Source organism: Epinephelus lanceolatus, chromosome 23 (assembly GCF_041903045.1).
Source record: "Epinephelus lanceolatus isolate andai-2023 chromosome 23, ASM4190304v1, whole genome shotgun sequence".
Classification (NCBI taxonomy): domain Eukaryota; kingdom Metazoa; phylum Chordata; class Actinopteri; order Perciformes; family Serranidae; genus Epinephelus; species Epinephelus lanceolatus.
Genome location: NC_135756.1, coordinates 34,115,496 through 34,136,367, shown reverse-complemented (window position 1 = coordinate 34,136,367; position 20,872 = coordinate 34,115,496). Strand labels below are relative to the sequence as shown.

Sequence of the window (20,872 nt, the reverse complement as noted above, 5' to 3'; positions counted from 1 at the left end):
TTTATCCTTAAGTGATTTAACAGTTCACTGATGGTCACTTTGTTTGTGTTGCAGTAATCAGATATTATGTTCATTGACAAAAAGCCTGCTGGCTTCATTTTATTCCTCGGCGCTGTACACGTCACACAGAGGCCACGAGGAGAGTGGAGGGAAAGTGGGCGGGGGAGGAGTGGGGGATTGAAATGGAACACAACTGCCCTTGTTGACTTCTAGCTCAACTATCATGGATCGACTGCCAGCTGTAGGCTTAGCTATTGCTTTTACAAGGCATCTTCAGCCTAGTATTATGCTGGATCACAGGAAAGTACTGAGAAGTAATGATGAATGATTAATTACTTCTCTGCATTTTCCTGTGATAGTTAAACAGTATGTGGGAGGTTTTCTACAAATTGCGTTCTGATCGTCCCTCTCCTACGCACCTGTTTGGAAATAGATGTACGAATTAGTCTTTTGCTCTGTTTGTCGTCTATATCATGATTATCATAAATGCTACAGGTTAATGATATCTTAAAGAAAGCATGCTATCTGAAAAGTACAACGATCTCAGTGATATTGACTGCAGTTAGTTCTATGACGATTTTCAGTAAAATAGCAAGTTATCAATGAGTTTTTCTGAAGAAACTATCTGCTAATAGACCTGTGAACTTATCCAGATGTAAGCTCTGAGTAAGCTCAGAGTGGTCAGTGAGGCTACTGTAGGTGATTTATGAGATCTCTGAACAGACATATTGTTCTGGATGAAAAAAAATTAGCAAATGTTACCTAAAGTCAACCAAAGTGTAAGAACCCAAACTAAACTGTTGACACCACACATCCAAATAGTTTCATTTGAAAAAAAAAAACCTAACTCAGGTTAAGGGATCAGAAACAGTCATCATAAGAAAGGATACAAATTAATACAAATGTTCTTTACATTATAATGATTCATCTTTTGTTTCTTTTTGCTGTGTATAAATGAAGACACACTGGCCCCACCCATCAAACAGAAGGCCAGGTTTAAGATCAAAGATGCCAAGTGTCACCTGAGACCTCGCAACAAGGAGAAGCACAGAGATTCATCCAAGCAGAATCTGCAGGGTAAACAGCCTGGACTGGATTACCCTCCTTTTACACACACTACTGTTTTTTCATCTTAAATCCTTAAGTAATACATATTGTGATCTTTATCCTTTATGTTCTAATTCTTCTTCTCCATCTCCTCCTCCTCATTCTTCACCTGTGTTTTTTCCCTGGAAGGAGGCCAGTTCCCTTGCACTGACGACTGCCAGGTGACTTTTGTCAACCTCAAGTGCGACTCGTCTAAGAAGCGCAGACGAGGACGCAAATCTCCTTCCAAAGAGGTTTCCCACATCACAGCTGAGTTTGAGATGGAGATGAAGGAGGAGGAGGCCTCGGGTGGGATGTTCTTTCTTGCCTCTTTGGTCTAACTGCACTCGTAATAAAATACTCAACATTCAGACAGTGCAAAGAAAATTACCAGATATTACCTACAAACTGTGTATATCTGACATAATATCTTAAGATATGAATTCATACCTTCTAAAAATCAAACTGGAGGATTAGGGGTCAAAGTTAACCTAACTGTACCCCCAACCCTGCTATAGAAAGTTTTTTATGGTACCAAACCATATGCAAAATATAATATGATGAACATAATAGAAACAAGAGACATTATCAAGATTTGGTCTTTAAATGAATAGAAAAGCATTCAGTAAAAGGGAAACAATTTGTCTTCTACTGGAGGTTGTATTTTTGCTAAACACCAATTTTTACCTCAGACTCGTGTAATGTGGACTGTGTGCGGGAAAGGATGAAGCAGAAGCTGCAGAGCGCCATGCGGACACTCAGGAAGTCCATCAACAAGCAGCAGTTCTACATCCAGTTCTCTGGGACCGAGTACGAGGTAGCCCAGAAACCTTCCAGGATACCAGAGGGAGCTGAGTCCTGCAGCACGGGACAAGTTTTCCGAGATGGAAAATGTGGTAAGTTTGCCGTTCAAGTCATTGTCCTATGGTGTCATAATGTCTCTACCCTGTTGCAGTGAGAGATTAAAAGGAGCCACAGAAAGTATTCCTTAAAACCTGTGTCTTCCTCCTCAGTGAGCTGTGGCGTGGGGACATTCTACAGCGGGGAGCAGGAGCAGTGTGTCCAGTGTCCACCTGGTACGTACCAGGACACGGTGGGTCAGCTGTCCTGCGAGCCATGTCCCAGCACTGAAGGACAGGGCATTGCTGGGGCCAAGAACGTGTCTCAGTGTGGAGGTAAGTCACCATCCAATCACCACAGTCATTGCAAAAGCCCCAGATCTTCATCCTTCCTCCAACAGCACTGAAACAGTTGTTGCATGAGTCACATTAACACACAGGATCTGTTCTCAGGCTGTAGCCCCTTACTGTACCTTACATCTTTTTGCCAATCAACTACAGATTTTTGTTTTCCATCTTTGATATTTGTCATTGCTGAAAATTAGGACATTTTAAATTTCCTTGGGGCAAGAAAGGTGTGCAGGAAAAGAGTTAAAGGCGCTGTATGTAAGAATGTGGCCAAAATGGTTACTGCACTCAAATTCAAAATATTGTCGCGAGTCGTGTCCGCCCCCCCTCCCCTACAGATTTGAGGTTGCTGGGCAACGGCACGCTGGAGACTGATTTGTTTGCCCACGGGCAGCTGCCGTGGTAGGGCCGTGTCGCCACATCCTTTATCTTAGGTTTTCCAGCGGACCATTCGAGCAAGTCTCTGCTGCTAACACTGCTGCCAGGATACAGCGGAGGAGGAGCCGGCTCCTAATTTTATGTACCGGGACATTGCTAACGTTGCTGCCGGGATACAGCTGAGAAGGAGCCGGCTGCTAATGCTATGTACCGGGACACTGCTAATGCTGCTTGCTGTGCTGCTGTAGCTCAGTCGTAACTGTAACTGATGCTGAGACTCTACTGACTGCGTGACTGGTAGACAGTGGTGGGTGGCGCAACAGGCCAAAACACAAATTCAAAACATAAACATGATTTGCGGACTGTAAAAATGTTTTTTAAATGCGAATATTCTGGCTGTACTATTGTTGTCAGTGAGATCAGTATGTTATATTAACATTATTCCTTAGTCTCTGTGACATATTAGGAGGATTTTACAACTATTTGCTTTAGATTTCTTACATATAGCTCCTTTAAGACACACAATATGCATGTATTAATATGTTGGATTGGCACCATCTAGTGGCCGTTGATGTGAACTGAATCTGAGCTGCAGCCACAAAAGAGCACCACAGACCTGTGTTAACATTCAGTCACTGAGCTCAGGAAGAGATTCACTAGCTGATCCTACACTGATAAACTCTGACAACTCTGACATTGTGCAATTCATAGAGAACTTCAAACTGTTGAAGTCTGAAGAGACAAAAGCTACAGATTGATGACAATGATAAGAAAGAGAAAACACAGACAGGTGATGTCCTTGTGTCCTTCCCTCAGGTCAGTGTTCAGCGGGTCACTTCTCTGCTGACGGCTTCCGTCCATGCCAGCCCTGTCCCCTGGGCTCCTACCAGCCAGAACCAGGCCGTGTCCTCTGCTTCCCCTGTGGAGGAGGTCTTATGACCAAGTATGAAGGATCAATGTCCTTCAGGGACTGTGAGGCCAAAGGTGAGGTTCTGTGTCTGTGTGTGTCAGACACCATGTGTCTCTATATGTCTGCTGCATGTGTGTTTATACAGGATTCTTATGTGTTATAATAGTGTTATAATAAGATAAGTCTTGGTCTCAGGCCCAAGACCATTAATTGAAGGTCTCAGTCGTGTCTCAAATTGACCACATTTTTACTCGGTCTTGTCTCAGAAATAAGGACATAGGATTTTAGGACTTAGGACCACAACTGTGGAGACATCCCTAAATTGCCTGTGCAAAAACAGCAGCGTCAAATAAAGATTGTGAAGTTGATTTCAGATACATGTTTTTATTTGGTATCTTTAATATGATAGTAGCCAGTTTGCTCTTTAAAAATCTTTTCTGCTGAAATTTCGAGGAGACATCCATGATGCCTAGCGGATGAATTCTAATGTCACTGGTGATCTTCTGACTTTTTCTCTAACTCCATCATCAGATCAAATTTTTAATTCAACTGGGTGTTATGACCACATACCTGTATATTGTGTATAGTGCTAATTATCATATGTTAGCATAAAGATGGTGAACATGTTAAATATTATACCTTGTAACCATCAGCATGTTAGCACGTAGCGTGCCTGTAGTAGAATCTAAGTCTTGTTTGATATTCTATAGCCTGTATGACTTTCTCCTGTGTAACTGGAGCTTTTTATCTGCCACTTTCTAACTGTGTATGTGTGTATACGGGCATTTGTAATGCCACAAGCCATTTGTCAGCAGTTTCATTGTTAATGCTGTCATAAAGTAGTGCTCCGTTCAGATGTGTATGACATGGCAATTTGCACATGTGATACATAGTTTAGTGTTTTGTTTATATGCCTGCTCTGTTATCAAGGCAGGAATAATATCACAGCTGTCTGATGTATCTTGTAGATGGCCAGCTGTTAATCTTCATTCATTTTACATAGTGTGTACACTGGCTGCCTCCTGTTCAGAATTATTATAGGTTTGAAGTTTTATAGTTTTTATTTCTTTTTATTTATTTTTTGTTTGTTTGTCTTTTATTGGGGAGTTTATAGTAGCCGGCATCTGCATCTTGCTGCCACCTTCTATAACTACATCAAGATGTCAGCCTTGGTGCATGGGAGAAGTTTTCCTTGTAGACTTTTTCCAAGAAAGCTCCCTTTGATAGAAATCTATTCTTTTTAACCCAAGCCACAACTTTTTTTCCTAACCTTAATCAAAAGATCCCTTTGTGGTAGAAAGCCTTCGAGAAAATTTCTCCCAGCTGCTCAGTTAAATTTTCCCAGTGGGCACTTGTGGTATTGCAGCAGGAAAAAAAATCCCTTGTGGCCCAAAAAGCATTTTCCCCATAGGCCACCATTGTAAGACATGTCTGTAAAACTGTTGGACACCTTGAACTGCAAACAAAGACAAATGTGACTCCTCTGTATCATGAATTTTTGATCCACAGCGGTTTTATATTTGTTAAACTTTGCAGAAGTCAAGAAAACTGATTTTAAAAATCTGTGACATCATGATAATGAAAAGTCCATAAGTCGAGCAGGCGGGGCCAGTGGGAGAAACACTACTGCACATATTCAGTGGTACGCAAACTGCAAAAGTAAATCCATAAGCTAAAAAATTTTTATGGCATATGTGCCAGGTGAGCAACTCCACTGTAATGAATTGATGTCATGTTGAGGTCCGATATCTAGTTGTTATCAAACTCAATGGACGTCACCCACTAGTTTGTGGACAGCCATTTTGAATCCTTAAGTTAGACATTTTGGCCAAATTTTTTGGAGCCAGAAGTGACCATACTTGGACAAGAAGGTGGAGGTAACCCTATTGCTAGCTGCTAGCTTGGTTAGCATGGTGCATTTACAGCTATGGCTGACTGTGATAATGCTAATGTTCATTTTTGTTAAGGAAAAAAAAGACTAAAAACCATTTAATGTAGTCTACTTACCAGAAAAACTAAAGGTAGCTATCTTTAGAGGGTCTTTGAGTAGAAGCAAACACTGAAAAAGACTTTTTTAGGCAACCATAATGTTTAATAAACTGAAAAAAAAAGCTGAAATAGTGACAGCTATGACTATGCCTATACTCTATACTGTAGGCTGAAGGTAACCCTAATGCTAGCTACTAGCTTGGTTAGAATGGTGAGTTTACAGCTGTGCTGAATTGTGCTAATGCTAATGAAAATTTTTGCAAAAAAATACAATAAAATAAGATTTAAAAAAAAAAAAACAGGCTAAAAACCATTTAAACAAAATTAACTAACTGAAAAAAAACTGAACATCTGACTCCTTGGGGGTCTTTGAGGGCAACCAAACACTAAACAAGCCTTTTTTTTTAGGTGACCAAAATGTTACAATGAACTTTTATGAACTGAAAACACGCAAAATAGCAAAAGCTATGTCTACACCTATACTCTGTGAATCTGGGGTTATGCCATGGTTGCGTTACCTAACCAATGTTGTTGACGATGTGGCAAATTGTCAATAAATGGCACACACCTGTCACTCAAAGAGACCACACCCTTAATTATTCATGGTTTGAAATCTTATTAAATGTAATCTGGTGAGTTATATAAAAATTCAGCCCCTGTACAGTTGTCATGAACAGGGAATGTAGCTATAAATCCCAGCACCATTTTACCTACCAGGCTGTAAACACGTTTACTGTATTTCTGTTGTAAGGTTGGGCTTTTCAACATAGGGTCTATGGGGATTAACTCTCTCTTGGAGCCAGCCTCAATTGGCCATTTGAGGAACTGCAGTTTTTGGCACTTTGGGGAACAAAACAAAGTGGCATAGCAACCACAGTGTGCATTACATAAGAAAACAAAGCTAATTTTACCCGCAATTCTATTTTATTTACTTTCATGTTGCGTTGTTCATTTTAATTCTTCTTTAATTCAGTTCAATTCAATTCAGTTTTATTTATAAAGCCCAATATCACAAATCAGCTTTTCAGCATACAACCCCCCCCCCCAAAAAAAACTTTAATGTTTTTGAAAATCGGCATTTTTATTTAAATTTCAGTTAACAAAATTATGTTTTCACTGTTGGTTTTAGATTGAGTCTTTAGTTAACCCTTCTCCTGCTCCTCCCCAGTACACTGTGCTCCTGGACATTACTACAACTCTAGCACCCACCGCTGTATCCGCTGCCCAGCAGGAACCTACCAGTCTGAGTTTGGGCAGAACTACTGCATCACCTGTCCTGGGAACACCACCACTGACTTTGACGGCGCCACCAATGTCTCCCACTGCAAAAGTAACGCTGCTCAACTTATACATTTAGCCTGCTTTATTGTATAGGCTTGAATAGGCTTTTCAGACATTGGTGCTGTTGTTTTGAAAGAAGTTTTAGTTGTAAGTGTTTGTATTATTTTGCCCTCAGATCAGCTGTGTGGAGGTGAGCTTGGAGAATACACAGGCTACATTGAGTCTCCTAACTACCCTGGCGATTACCCATCCAATGTGGACTGTGTCTGGACCATCAACCCACCACACAAGAGGCGGATTCTCATTGTAGTACCAGAGATTTTCCTCCCCATCGAGGATGAGTGTGGAGACGTGCTGGTCATGAGGAAGAGTGGTAAAAAAACATAATAATTCAGATCATTTTACCAGAACCAGAACAGAACTAATCAGACACATTTACAGTCTGTTTATTGACAATCTTGGATGCATTGTGATGGATTCCAAGATTATATCTTGGCTAAGGTGTTTGACCTCTTCACGTGAACTATTTACCTGCCATTCAAATGTAATTATTCAATCCTACTCAGACTACAAATGGACTACAAATGAAAATCAGATCACTTCTGATACAAGAATCTTTTCCTGGCACATACAGATTCTGCATACGTATACAGATATAAGGCAACAGGTCTGGCACTTGTAGTGTGTGTTCCTGCATGTACCATCTGGTTTTGCTTGAATGTTACCTTTAGGCCCGTTTCCACTGAAGAAGTTCCTGGTACTATTTGGGGGGCAGGAACTACTACAGAAACGTCCTCTTGCTCGTCCCTCTCAACCGCCGTGTCTCCACTGAGAGAGCGGAGTAGGAGGAAGGTTCCTGTAAAGTTATGGGCTCTGGATGTGACGTAATTGTTGCGCGACCATTTACCGGGCGACGTAGGGACGCCGATAGCCCTTAGCGGTGTCTGCATTAACTTACTAAATGCCCCGTGAAAAAAAAAAAAAAATCCAGCGGATGTCTTAGTTACAACATGATTGAGCTATCTGGAGTAGTTTCATGTCGTATCCGACAACGGGAGGCTTTTAACAGATGACGTCCTGATGTTAGCTTTGCTGCTGCTGTTAGCTGTCCCTGTCAGCGGCAGCCACTGATGCTTTCTAGACATCGTGATTTCCCAAAACTGAATAAATACCACACATAGCAGGGAGTCCTACTATGTGTCCCTGCCCCTCGAGGCAGGGACTTGTTTAGCCCCCGTAAAAGTTCCGGAACTCTGTCCTTCGGGGGTGGTTCCTGCGGTGGAGACACGCACCAATGGCCCCGGCCCCGTAAAATTACCACGAAGTTCCTGCAGTGGAAACATGAATTTCTCTACTATGGCAGAATAGATTACATCTGAACTGAACTGCAGTTTGATTTCAAAGTGATTACACAGAACAATCTCTAATCAAGGTCAACTTACTTTGTTTTATCTGGATTTTTGGGCCTTACCATATGGTCTTCATTAGCAGGTAAGGCTTGCTCAGTTGTTATGTGACTTAAGATTCCATATACCTTTAGTATGGGTTGGCAAAGTTTTTGGGTGAACTGCCACCTATTATGGAACAAATACTGTATAGAGTTAGTTTGTCTTTAAGAATTCTGCTGTGTTTATTTCAACACACTTAACTGCTGAAGCTGTCAACCAGTAACCTTCCTCTGGGATTGCAGCCTGTCTTCTCCTAAGGGAATATTCAAAGCTCTGTTGTTTAGTCTAGTTAATTCAGACTCCTGCTTGTTTCCCTCGATACCATTAGTTGAACACAGCAATCATGATGGTTGTGGACCAAAATAACCACACCAAGACCCTTTAAAGAAGGTGACGGAACAAACTGATTCTTGGGCAATGGATTCATAAAGGTGACTTCTCACAGGAGTATATACTAACCCAAAAAACAGGACCTCCTGATTGGGTTTGTCTTCTGCATTCTAGGCAATTAAGAGCCTGTTTCCACCATGTGTTTCAGCGATCTGAACACAAGTGGACAGCTAAGACACATCGCCATTTACACCTGTGACTATCATGCTAATGTTAGAAGGTCAAAGGGCCCCGTGCAGGTATTACATGCATGCTTTCGCTAGCATGCTCGCCAGTCACACTAGCAGTTGTGTTGGCATGGCTGGAGATATCCATGTCAGGTGAATTCAATACAATGGACAATGGACAAAATATGGCGCCCAATTCATTGTAAGCTGTGCAACTTATAGAGCATCACCAAAACAACCACCACATCCTGCATTGATGATGAAGTCCATGTTGGGATTGATCAGGACACACTAGCGTTCACACTACAAAAGATACATGGTCAAATACATCACAGAGCAGTTCAGCAAGTAGTTTGAGTGAACAGATAATTTGTCTTGGTGGTTGTTTACACTTGTATTTAAGTAGCACTGTCCACTTGTGATCGGATCACTTGAGATTAACCACATTAATACCAGGTATTTAAACAGGCTCTAAGTGGAGTGACCACTCTACCATTGTCATGTCAAAGACTACCATTCTAACATGTTTATACCCTTCTTCCAGCCCTCCCCACCTCCATCACCACCTACGAGACGTGTCAGACCTATGAGCGGCCCATCGCTTTCACCTCGCGCTCTCGCAAGCTCTGGATTCAGTTTAAGTCCAATGAGGGCAACAGTGGCAAAGGCTTCCAAGTTCCATATGTCACCTATGATGGTGAGTCACCTTCGGCACAGTTCAGACAGCTGAGTTAGATCTAATCTCACGTACAGGCTGCCATGAGTCAGTTTCATTTAAAATTAAACTAATGAATTATTTGTTGTTACCAATCTTTATACTGCTATCTACCCTCACTCAGTAAGACTCTATATACTTGTTCCAGAGGACTACCAGCAGCTGATAGAGGACATAGTGCGAGATGGCAGGCTCTATGCCTCCGAGAACCACCAGGAGATACTGAAGGTATTTACTGATACAGTCTGTGACCAGCCTTTAATTCTGAGGGAATGACATTTACTGTTCCAAAGATAAAGGTTGAAAAAACCTCATATGGTTGCTCCAGTGGGATGACACTCTGTTCATGCATCCTCCCTTCAGGACAAGAAGCTGATAAAGGCCCTGTTTGATGTGTTGGCTCATCCCCAGAACTACTTCAGGTACACAGCACAGGAGTCCAAAGAGATGTTCCCTCGCTCCTTCATCAAGCTGCTGCGCTCCAAAGTCACCAGGTTCCTAAGGCCATACAAATAGATGGGGCCTCCCCACTGTACTGTTAAAGACCCTTGTCATCCTGCGTCAATCCAAATCCAGCAACCTAAATGTAACCCCCCACCCCCACCCCCACCCCCAGTGTCTACTTCTACCCTGCTTGGGTCAATACATTGATGTACCCGTTCTATGACTAAACATCTTCATTTTCTGTATTTGTCCTCAATCCTATTTGTCACATGATGCCTTTCCTCATCTTTGACCCCTTTCATTAGTAACACATCATTAACTTACACCCTTCCCTCCAGTTAGTGCAGCTTTTTGGTTTGACCGATATGGGTTTTTGCAGGCCAGCATTCATTTTATGATTTTTATAATGTAGCAGAAGATGCCTGACATATATGTATATATATATATATATATATATATATATATATATATATATATATATATATATATAGTGTGTGTGTATATATTGTTTCTTTAAATTTGACCATTTTATACCAAACATGTTCAAGTATCGAGTTTTTTCAGTTTGGTATGGTAACATTTAGAAGAACCTTAAGGCTATGTCAGTGAAGGTGCAATATCTGCAATATTGGTGGTGAATGTAATTGAAAATCAAATTCCAAGTTAAGTACTTTGCAACAAAATGAAGAGTAGATATGAATGAGTTCAGAAACATGGTCAGACCTTCACATGCTTTGTCAGAGGTCAGTTTCAGTAACAAGCACATCATATCATGAAAGGCAGCCTGTATATTAGGTGTTACAGTGGCTTTTTATTTTACTTTAACATTTGTTATTGACTAGCCTGAAAGTTAACAAGGCAAATCAAGCTGGGTTGGCAGGTTGATACCACTCGTATGTGTGTATGCTAAATATGAAGCAACAGCCATCTTAGCTTAGCATAAGGACTAGTGATGGTCAAACAGCTAGCCTGGCTCTGTCCAGAGGCAACACAATCCTTCTACCAGCAACTCTGAAGCTCATTTATTAACAGGTTATTTTTGGTTTGTGTAATCAGTTGTTGGCCAGGGGCAGTGACCCCCTGCTCCTTTCTCGTCCTTGTAAAAGCAATTGGTTTTTTGTACCTTCTGACAGAGCAAGACTACGTGTTTCCATTTGTTTCCTTAAGCTAACCGGCTGCTGGTTATAGCTTTACATTTAGTGCGTGGATATGAGTGTTATTGGAAGGAAAGTAAATATCCCAAAATTTCTATTTCTTTAAATATTGTTTAGTAGTAATGTGTAAAGAATGAAAACACATCTGGTGTTAGCATGTGTTTGGTGATCTGATCACAAGTGGACAGCTGAGACAAACCTGTGTCTATAATGCATCTCATATTTTTCGGATGTCAGAATTTCCGGGTTACCAGTTTAAAATTTTAAAGGGAATACCTCCTGAAGTCTATTATCTGATTCGGAAAGTTGGAGAAACCTCAACCCCAACTTCAAAATTCAGTATGACTGCTCACAACAGTAGTGAAAGCTGTTGTAATGCACCGTTTAGCACCTTTGTATTGTTTGTGTCTCATTAAATCAGTCATACACACAGTACTATCAAACTTCTATCTGTGGACATGTTGCTTCGCTGTTTGTATGCACAAAATATCGTGTAATATGTTGTTATCAACTGGTTTTATGAAAAATGGCTAACTTGGCCAGAGACTGGTAATTCTAACAACATCTTGGTTTTCGAACTTGCCGTAGTGGAACGTGGTCAACTTCAGTGTGACATCAATCCCAGCTCCGACCTTCAACTTCCAAGGTAAATGGAGTAAATTGAATGCAGCATTGTTAATGCTTACAGCCGCATTCGCAGTTGTTACATCCGCACTCTCGCTAGCTGCTTGCTAGCATGCTTGCATGTCATATTAGCAGTTTTGTCAGTAACGCTGGAGATATCGCTGTCAGCAGAATTCAGCACATTTCCCTTCATAGGGCAAAATGATGGGTGGTCACGCAACACTTAATCTAACTTGTAAAATGGGTAAGTTATAGAGCGTTAGTGCACTGTCACCAAAAAAAACCCTGCACTGATAATGTATTCCTTGATGGGGAGGGCATTGGTGATGACACCACAAAAGTAGGCGCAGATACTTCCAGTCACCTCTCAGCTCTGTTAAAATTGTGCTAAATTTAGTCTATGTCTAGTAGTTTGTCTTTTATGCAAGACTTGGTGGCGCTTTCTGTTGTTGGCTTTGGAAGGTGGTGGCGTGTGGCTGTGGGTCACTCATCAGGATGAGGAAATCAACTCATTAGTCTGTAAACTGTCCTTCTGCTGACTAGAGGTTAAGGTTTTTAAATGGTAACATCAATAAACATCAGAGAAAGATAGAGAAGGAATGGACACCAGCTGAACTAGCATCATGCTTCCCTTCCTACAGGCACTTGAATAAACTGGATGACTTCCATGCCTGCTTCATTTTCCAACTGATTATTACAAAGTGTAATATCCTCTGATTCACCAAACTTAAGCTAAGTTCTGGACAGCACCATTCAACCAGAAGGTTTTTTATGCTGAGTAAAGGACTCTGTCAAGAGAGGGAGAGGAGGTGTGTGCTTTGTGGTGCATAAAGACTGGTCTGATGGTGTAGTTGTGATATGCTGTTGTGCTCTTGCTGTGTATCACTACTATAACGTTAAAGAGTTGGCTGTAGAGAGGAGCCCCTGCCAGTGTTTGGCTGGAGCAACCATGCGGATGTGTCAGTATTTGTGGACAGTTAAATGATTCCACAGCCAGAAACCATGAATTACCAGAACCATCCAGTAATATAGACAATTAGAAGGCAGCAGCCAACAATGTAAGAAGATGTGAAAAAGGACTTAACTGCAGAGCACAAGTTAAAGGAGCTGATGGGATCACTTCACTGGAGTCTTACCTTGTATAATTCCACGTGACAAATAAATGATTGATAGATATGACGTCAAATGCATCCCAGACCACGTTGGCAAGTGGTTCGAGTGATCGAATCACAGCGCATCCTTGTGGTCGTTTACACTTGTATTTGGGGCTGTCCACTGGTGATTGGTTGACCCAAAATTCATGTTAGTAGCAGGTATAAACAGGCTCACTAATTATTGTTATCATGTGTTCCTAAAGTCACTGTACATATTATGGTAAAGTGGTACTCCCAGTATTTAGTAAATGGACAGTATCATATCGGTCAAACCCTATTTTTGCACACTATATATTGATTTTTCTTTTCTCCCAACCATCTACAGATTTCTGCACCTTCATTAACACATTATTGTATTCCCTTCCCCCACCTCTCTCATTTTATTTTGCTCTGCTTTGTTTTCTGTGTTGTTGTTTTGTTTTTGTAATATTTATACTGAACATGTCAGAACTTGCAGAAGCCTACATCACAGATGTACAACGCACATACAGATGTGTTATACGCATGTGTTTGTGTAGACATACACACAAGTACATGCATGATATGTTGAGACGTATTGGCCCACAAAGTGTACATGGATGTATCCTGAACTGGATTTCTTTATTGGCCCCAGTGTGCACGACACAGACATGAGAAAATAACTGGTGCACTTAAAACATAATTTAACACCAAACAACAATTTGAAATAAATAAATAAATGTTGAAGTGGGGAAATCTAAAACATTCCACCTTAAGTGGGTGCTTTATCCATGTGAGCACAGGGAAATAATAAATGGGGTGAATCATAAAATCTATATTGTAATTTTTTTAAATAAAAAAGATATATAACAAGATGAGAAAAACTACCTGCAAGTAACAGATTGTTACTTAAGAGAGAAATGTATGTGATGTAACTAATATTTGGAACTTTAATTGCACTTGAATTTTATATTTTAAACTGTAGGGAAAAAAAAGATCTAAGTTACGTATTTGTTACCTTTTTTGTGTTGTTTTGAAAATGTGCCACATGTGGTGGTGATGAGAGAGAAAGATGGTAGTGTCTCCTCCTTGTCCTCACTCTGTAGCTTGCAGTGACCCCCAAATCCCTCAGTTACAGTTGCTTCAAGTCTCATTCATACACACAGCAAGAAAAAAGCTTCAGTATCTCAAAACTAATGTGCACAGAGTAAAGGCAGTGGAAGCAATAGATCACTTAAACTTGCCACCATCATCACAGTTTGTCTGTTTTCTCTACCAAGTCCTGCTTCATCCCTCAAACATGTCCTATAGCTGCCAGAGAGAAGGAGCATCATCATTAAAGCTTCTTGTATGATGGCATCACTTACACACTACACACAGTATATGCCTGTTTCTAAAAAAACTATTTACAAAATCTGCATTCAACCAGATGCAATCTCTTTCCATTAAGTAGGAAGTATAGTGTGTATACTATGCTTTTCTTTTATAACCCAACTAAATGTTTCTGTGTCAATCCCAATGGTACTAATATGTCTATGAAATCCTATACCATGTATTGAAGATGGGCTCTATATCTGCACAATGCGACTGGAGATAAAAACATGTATGGTGTGAGTGGAGTGTCAGTCTGGAGGTGAATGTAGTGGCAGGGTCACAGTCAGAATAAGAGTGTATGTGTGTTCGTAGCACTTGCAGCGTCTCCTGTAAGCCAGTGAACTTTATCTGTGTTTTGTGTCGTTTCATAAAGAAGCCTCCCCCTGAAACATGATACAAATGTAAATGTAACATTCCGTATTGTTGTTAAAGCTCCTCTAGAAATTTAACTCACGTTAAGTGTGTCATTCATGAGAAGAGGAAGCTTCTAGTCTTTGTGCTGAGCACGAGGAACACAAGGGAGTGTCAGTGCTCATCTAGAGCTTATTAAAGCTCAGCAATTAGAAATGTAAGGACCATACTGGAGGTTTTACATGTTCTAGCCCATCAAATCATGTATACTGCTTTGTATGTTCGAAAGCCTAGGGTTTTAAGTTCCCTACTTTACAGGTGGCCAATGTTTTCACTTCATTTCAGTATACTGCACCCTCAGGGCTTTCTGCCAGAAAGAGATTTATTGGTTAAAGTTTGGGAAGAAAATGTAGTTTGGGTTAAGATGATTAGATTTCTGCCAGAGTAACATGAAAATGGCAACACATTCTCACTCCGAGCTCATCACATATCGACGTTGGGTCATGGACTTTCCATTTCGAGATATGATGCGCAAGGTACCCTGGATGCGTTTGTTGACGTGTCAACTTCAGCCTATTACATGCATTGTCTGTTTTAAAAATACACTTCCATTTTCACAGGAAATGTACAGTTTGCATACAGGGTCTTTCAGAATAAATGCACTACGTCGGTACAACACAGCCAATTGAAGCTTTTGTCCTTCAACAACAAACACACGATTACGTTTGGCCAACACACGCACGTTATTAGGTTAAGGAAAAAAGAACAGGGTTTCCCTCTCCTGAGGCCGCTGACATGAAAAGATGGGCTTTTTCGTTGGTGTCTGATGTTGATGTCAACGACTTGGGAGTGAGACCGGGTTGAAAATGCACACAGCCTCCATAATTATTATGTGATGGTGGGCATGAAATGTGTTAAAATTTCATGCTGGCAACACAAAAACAATGCCAATGCAAAGTCTATTGCGAACATTCACAGTTTCAACACGTCGTTGACATGGTTAAAGATGGGATTCCAGTTTAGTTATTTGTAGGGAGAGAATAAAACAACAAAAAACAGTTTGGAAAAATAGTTTGGAAAAGATTGTGGTTTCAGTTAAAATAGCTGCATACAGGACATAAATGATGTAAACCTGCATAGTTATGTGAAGTACCAACCCATTCTCATTTACACATTGTCAGATACCAGTGCTTTGTCATGCCCCCCAGTGTCTCCTAGTGACGCACAGGGCACCCCTTAGCATCTGTGTATATTGCACAGCTAACACATTGTGACATATGGTTAATGTTGTGCAGCATACTCTCACAGAACAGTTTGTATGACATCCTATGAAAAATGCATGCACAACAGTTTGTATGATATCCTACAAATTTGCGACCCAAGAATACCATTAAGTCCATAATGTAAATTTACATAATTAACGTAAAGTTACAGAGGTTAACTTTAGGCCATAAAAAGAGTTCACACAGCCTGCCTCCGTACAAGCACTTGTGACAGCTTCCTTGTTTACTGCCATCAGGGCATTGGTCATGTGATTGCAGCCTTTCAAAATATATGGGATATGTGCAAATTTGAGTACACTGCTTTATGTAGGAAAACATACTAAAAAATCGTGATGACAGCCCGTGTTGTGGATCAGTGACAGTTAGGCGACAAAACTGCTTGGTTAGGTTTAGGAAAAAGAGGGTAAAAATAAGTTACATCACTGCACGATGATCTCACATAAATTGCATAACACCAGATTAAAATAACACTGACTTTGGGTTTCACAAGGGACACAAACTGTGATCTGCTGGATGAGAGTCAAGTTTTGTTTGACCCATCTACCTCCCCTCCCTCTCACCATATACGGACTTTCTCACTCGTTATACTACAAAAGTTGCTTTCAGCGTCAAATATGGCCACAGATGGGTTTACACTGGAGTTAATTGAAAACCTAGTGGGTCTCATAAAGACATAAAAGGCTGCATTTGGCATCGACATCACATGCCAAGGGGCGTGACAAAGTGTTAATATTTGACACCCAGGGAATGAGAAGGGGTTAAAGTACCTACATGAAATACTTTGCATACTTTGTGTAAGGTCCGTAAAGTCACGTCACCAGATTGACTTTTGGTTTCACCCTGGAAATGAACAGTGGTCTCCTGGTTGAAAGTCCATGTTTGTATGACCCATCCACCATCCCTCCTACACATGCTATGCAGATTTTTTGCTCTTTTTATTTAATTTGTGTGTCCACCACGGGAACAGATCCTCGTTGACTTTGCATTGGCACTGTTTTTGTGTTGCCTGCACATAATTTGAACATAATTTCCTGCCCATAAACACATAATATGTTCATGTATCATGGGCTTGATACTCTCATGTCTGTATGGTAAATGTATAACTAAAGCCAACAGTCTTTTAGCTTGGCTAAGACATGAAACAGGGGGAAACAGTTAGTCTGGATCTGTCCAAAGCGAAGAACTCCTGCCTACCAGCACCTCTAAAGCCCACTGATTAACACGTCATATCTGAATAGATTTATCTGTATAGAAAATTTCACCCCAGACTCAGTCTCATTTCGTCGAATACCAACCCTTTGTCAGTGGCCTTTAGCGTCAGAAAACCGATGCATCAAAGCGCCATTTAGCAGCAGACTGAAACATACTGAGCTGAGGCACTTTTTGACTCTCAGAGCAACTACTAGAATGTGGACTACATGAAAGTCCACATTGGGTGGGTCAAACAACATTACATAATGTTAGTAACAAATGTACTTTTTTAAAGGGCCAGTGTGTAATATTTGGCATGGTTTATTGTCAATCTGAATCTCAATCTGAATATTCTACCCATTAATATGTTTATACAAGTGTATAATCACTATAAAATAAAATTCGTTAGGTTTTCTTAGCCTTATAATTATGCTTTTATAGATATATATATATATATATAGCAAAGGCCTTGCTTTAGAGAGGTCGCCATCTTGCGCCGCCATGTATGTAAGGCAGCCCGAGCGGACAATCCAGCCAGCCAGAAAACGCGTTTCGTGTGTATAAATGAACCAACGAAGACAGCGGAAGGAAGGAAGAAGGAGGAGGAAACAGCAGAGAGTGTTAGTAGTTCGTCGATAGAGAGTAGTGAAAAGTTTTTATAGTTATAAAGTTTGCGAATGGACCACACTTACCACGCAACAGGAGAGAATGAACCCGAACCGTCATCTGCGAGGAAAAGAAGACGCAACTTCACTCCTTGTGATGCACTCTCTGCGGCGCTTTTCCTCCTGATGATATATCTCCCCAACGATGGTAGCAGTAGCACCGAATCCCATTCTGTGCATTCAGCCTCTCTTCTCGCCCGCTCAGCATCAAACACATGGAGTTCCTCATCTGTATGCTCCGGCTCAAACAGGTATGGCTCTGGGTCTGTGTCCGCTACAACAAACTCTTCAAAATCGCGTTCAAAGTCGTCCATTGCAGCTACTATAGTCCGGAGATATTGCTGGGCTAAATAAACAGCTGAGCTCTGTTTACCGGCTACCCTGTCAGTCAGTGTGCAGGCTGGAGCTTGGTGAAGCAGCGAGGTCCCAACTCGGAATGGTAAACGAGTATGTGTGTAAAGTTATGAAGTGTGTCTGTTACGCTAGAAGAGTCAGAGTTTGGGACGTCTTTTACCCCCTGGAGTGTTACCAGAGTTTCTGGAGTGCTCAAATAAACGGGCCTTTTTCCCGAACGCTCCTCTGGTCTCCTGCTCATGAGGGATTCATTACAATATCGTAACATGGCTTAGATTTCTAAATAAACATTCACCTCGTCGCTAGATAGACCTACTCCTGAAAAACTCGTGCGCAAGGCTTTTTGTCCCTACGAGGCCACCGTCATTTACCCGACGGGAGGGGTGAGCGAGTGAGCCCTGCAATCTAGAATTTGACCACTGATGTCACTGTTTTCAACCCATTTTACACACTGGCCCTTTAAGCCAAACCATGATGTGTTTTTCCTAACTTAACCATGTGCTTTTGTTGCCTAAACCTAAGGAAATTAACCTTAAAACATTTTTTTAATCAAATTCTAAGTTTCTTTTGAAAAGAAACTGTATGAATCTACAATTTCTGTGAAAACTGAAGTTTATTTTAAAAAGACACAGTGCATGTATCAAGCGTAAATTGACACACCATTCCAGAGCATTCACAACTAATGCTGGAGGGTACCTAGAGCATCATAGTTGAAGGTGTAGAGCCACTGACCAAATGTTGGTATTTGACTAGTTCAGAGTGAGAATGTGTTGAAAATATGTTGATAAGTGATCTTGCAGAAGCTGACTGGTGGCTTTTGTTATCTTTGAACAGAGCCAGGTTAACTGTTTTACCCATTTCTAGTCTTTGTGCTAAGATAAGTTAACTGGTTGCCCATGGTAGCTTCACATTTGCCATATAGAAGTGAGAGGGCTGTTAATTCTTTCATCTAACTCTGGGCTACTAAGCAAGTAAGTGTGTTTCCAAAAATGTCAAACTATTTCTTAAAGATAAATAATCCACCACAGTGCATCATTACTTTCTTTATTTTTTGTAAGCTGTGTTTGTGCAGTAATGCATGTGTAAGCATGGACCATATTCAGAGTCCTCCTCTGCTATGTTCTGGGACATACTGAGATTTTCTTTTATTCGGCTGTTGAGCAGCAGCTTTTTAAACCAATCTCATTGCCAGAATTAACAAAACAGTCAAACACAGTAAGCTTCATGTTAAACACAACCTCTACACTATCCCCCTGAATATTTGGAATATGTGCATATGTCCCCCCCACTAAAAGCAAGAAAACTGGACTTAAAGTTTGACAAAATTAAAGAGATGTACACCACAAATTGATGCAGAAAAGGCAAAAAGGAAAAGGAAAATTTCACAAAAACACAGGAAATTAAGTAATTGATGCCCAAAATTTCCTGTGTTAGGATACTAAACCCCCCATTTCATATGTGCCCCCCCCCCAACAACATCCTACAAAGCCCTACAAAGCAATGCTTTTTTAGCATCAAACTTTTGATTGTCACAGTATACTGAAATGAAACCCATGAGACAGGAAACTAGTTAAGAAATCAGTTAAAACCTTGTACTTTGAAAACGGTCTGCAATGATGTATTTGTATTTAATGTGCTGTGCAGACAAAACCACAGGTACGGTCCTGCAGAGCTCTGAGCTGGTCAAGTCAAGGGGGTTATTCTAAATAAGGTAAACGATGAAAACCAATAACAAAATGGCAAAAAATGTATTCAATTAGGCATATTTTTACAGGCATTGGTTGATAATCACCCCCCTGAAAGTAGATATACTCTTTAATTGTAAACCCACATGACAGTGAGGTCACTGGATCATGAGATAATTTCCCAAAACAAAAGCATCCTGTCATTAGGTATTGTTCTAGGCCTTGACAAATAGTCACCACACAGACAAGTTAAGGTGTGGCCTACTTCCTGTTTGAGGTGGGAACTGTTCAACATGAGTGTGATTAAAAAAAAAAAAAAACATATGAAATGCTCTAAAATTTATAATTGACTGTTTTTTTTTCTTCCTGAGAATGTATTCTGTTGTGAATGGTGAGTACATGTGGTGTGTGTATGGGCGAGTGTGAGAATGTATGAGTGTGCAGTAAGTGTGTGAGTATCTGTGTGTGTGTGTGTGTGTGTGTGTGTGTGTGTGTGTAAGCAGTGAGTTTTTGTGCTGGGCGCCTGTGAAAGAGAAAGAGACTGTGTGTGTGCGTGTGCGTGTGCATGTGTGTGTGTGTGTGTGTGTGTGTGTGTGTGTGTGCTTTAGTCCAATTTGTAGATGAATAATTTTAACGTTTGTGTTAGTCGGTTGTACCCAAAGAAAGAAACTGTAACGCAGTGTTGTGCCATTGTTTGGTCCATGAAACTCCAGTACTGAACAAATTAAATAAAACAGTAGCAGAAAACACACTCAGGTCGTCTCTTTTGTATGTCCATGTAGAAACAGAGAGATAGGAGCCCTTGGAGTGGCTCCTATCTGCTCATTATATCTCTTATCTCTCCTCAGATGTGGCTCTATGTGCTGTTACACACAACCAGCCTGAAGTATGCTTCTGGAAAATTAAGCTGATGCTGCTAATATTGCTCTTATCTTCAAGCGGTACAATCTGTACAGCAGATCTGGATGCTCCATCAGAAACACTCATCATCATCCACACTGATGTTTTTTTCCATTCATATTCTCTTTCTTTGTCTTACTTAAAAGAAAAAGAGAAAAGAGATAACCTGTTTGAACCACTCTGC

At 40.7% G+C, this 20,872-nt stretch overlaps 1 protein-coding gene across 3 annotated transcripts in view; it reads left to right on the top strand.

The window, feature by feature from the left end:
* The window catches only part of scube1 (signal peptide, CUB domain, EGF-like 1), a 250,963-nt gene extending 230,424 nt beyond the window's left edge, over nucleotides 1–20,539 (top strand). For all 3 annotated transcript variants that reach the window (XM_078164991.1, XM_033614176.2, XM_033614175.2), the window contains 10 exons: nucleotides 961–1,077; nucleotides 1,237–1,395; nucleotides 1,779–1,982; nucleotides 2,100–2,261; nucleotides 3,468–3,635; nucleotides 6,719–6,880; nucleotides 7,007–7,204; nucleotides 9,381–9,533; nucleotides 9,700–9,779; nucleotides 9,915–20,539. In XM_078164991.1, coding sequence (XP_078021117.1) covers nucleotides 961–1,077; nucleotides 1,237–1,395; nucleotides 1,779–1,982; nucleotides 2,100–2,261; nucleotides 3,468–3,635; nucleotides 6,719–6,880; nucleotides 7,007–7,204; nucleotides 9,381–9,533; nucleotides 9,700–9,779; nucleotides 9,915–10,067 — 1,556 coding nt within the window. In that variant the 3' untranslated portion in view covers nucleotides 10,068–20,539. The remainder of the gene's footprint in view (nucleotides 1–960; nucleotides 1,078–1,236; nucleotides 1,396–1,778; nucleotides 1,983–2,099; nucleotides 2,262–3,467; nucleotides 3,636–6,718; nucleotides 6,881–7,006; nucleotides 7,205–9,380; nucleotides 9,534–9,699; nucleotides 9,780–9,914) is intronic.
* The last annotated feature ends 333 nt before the right edge of the window (nucleotides 20,540–20,872 follow it).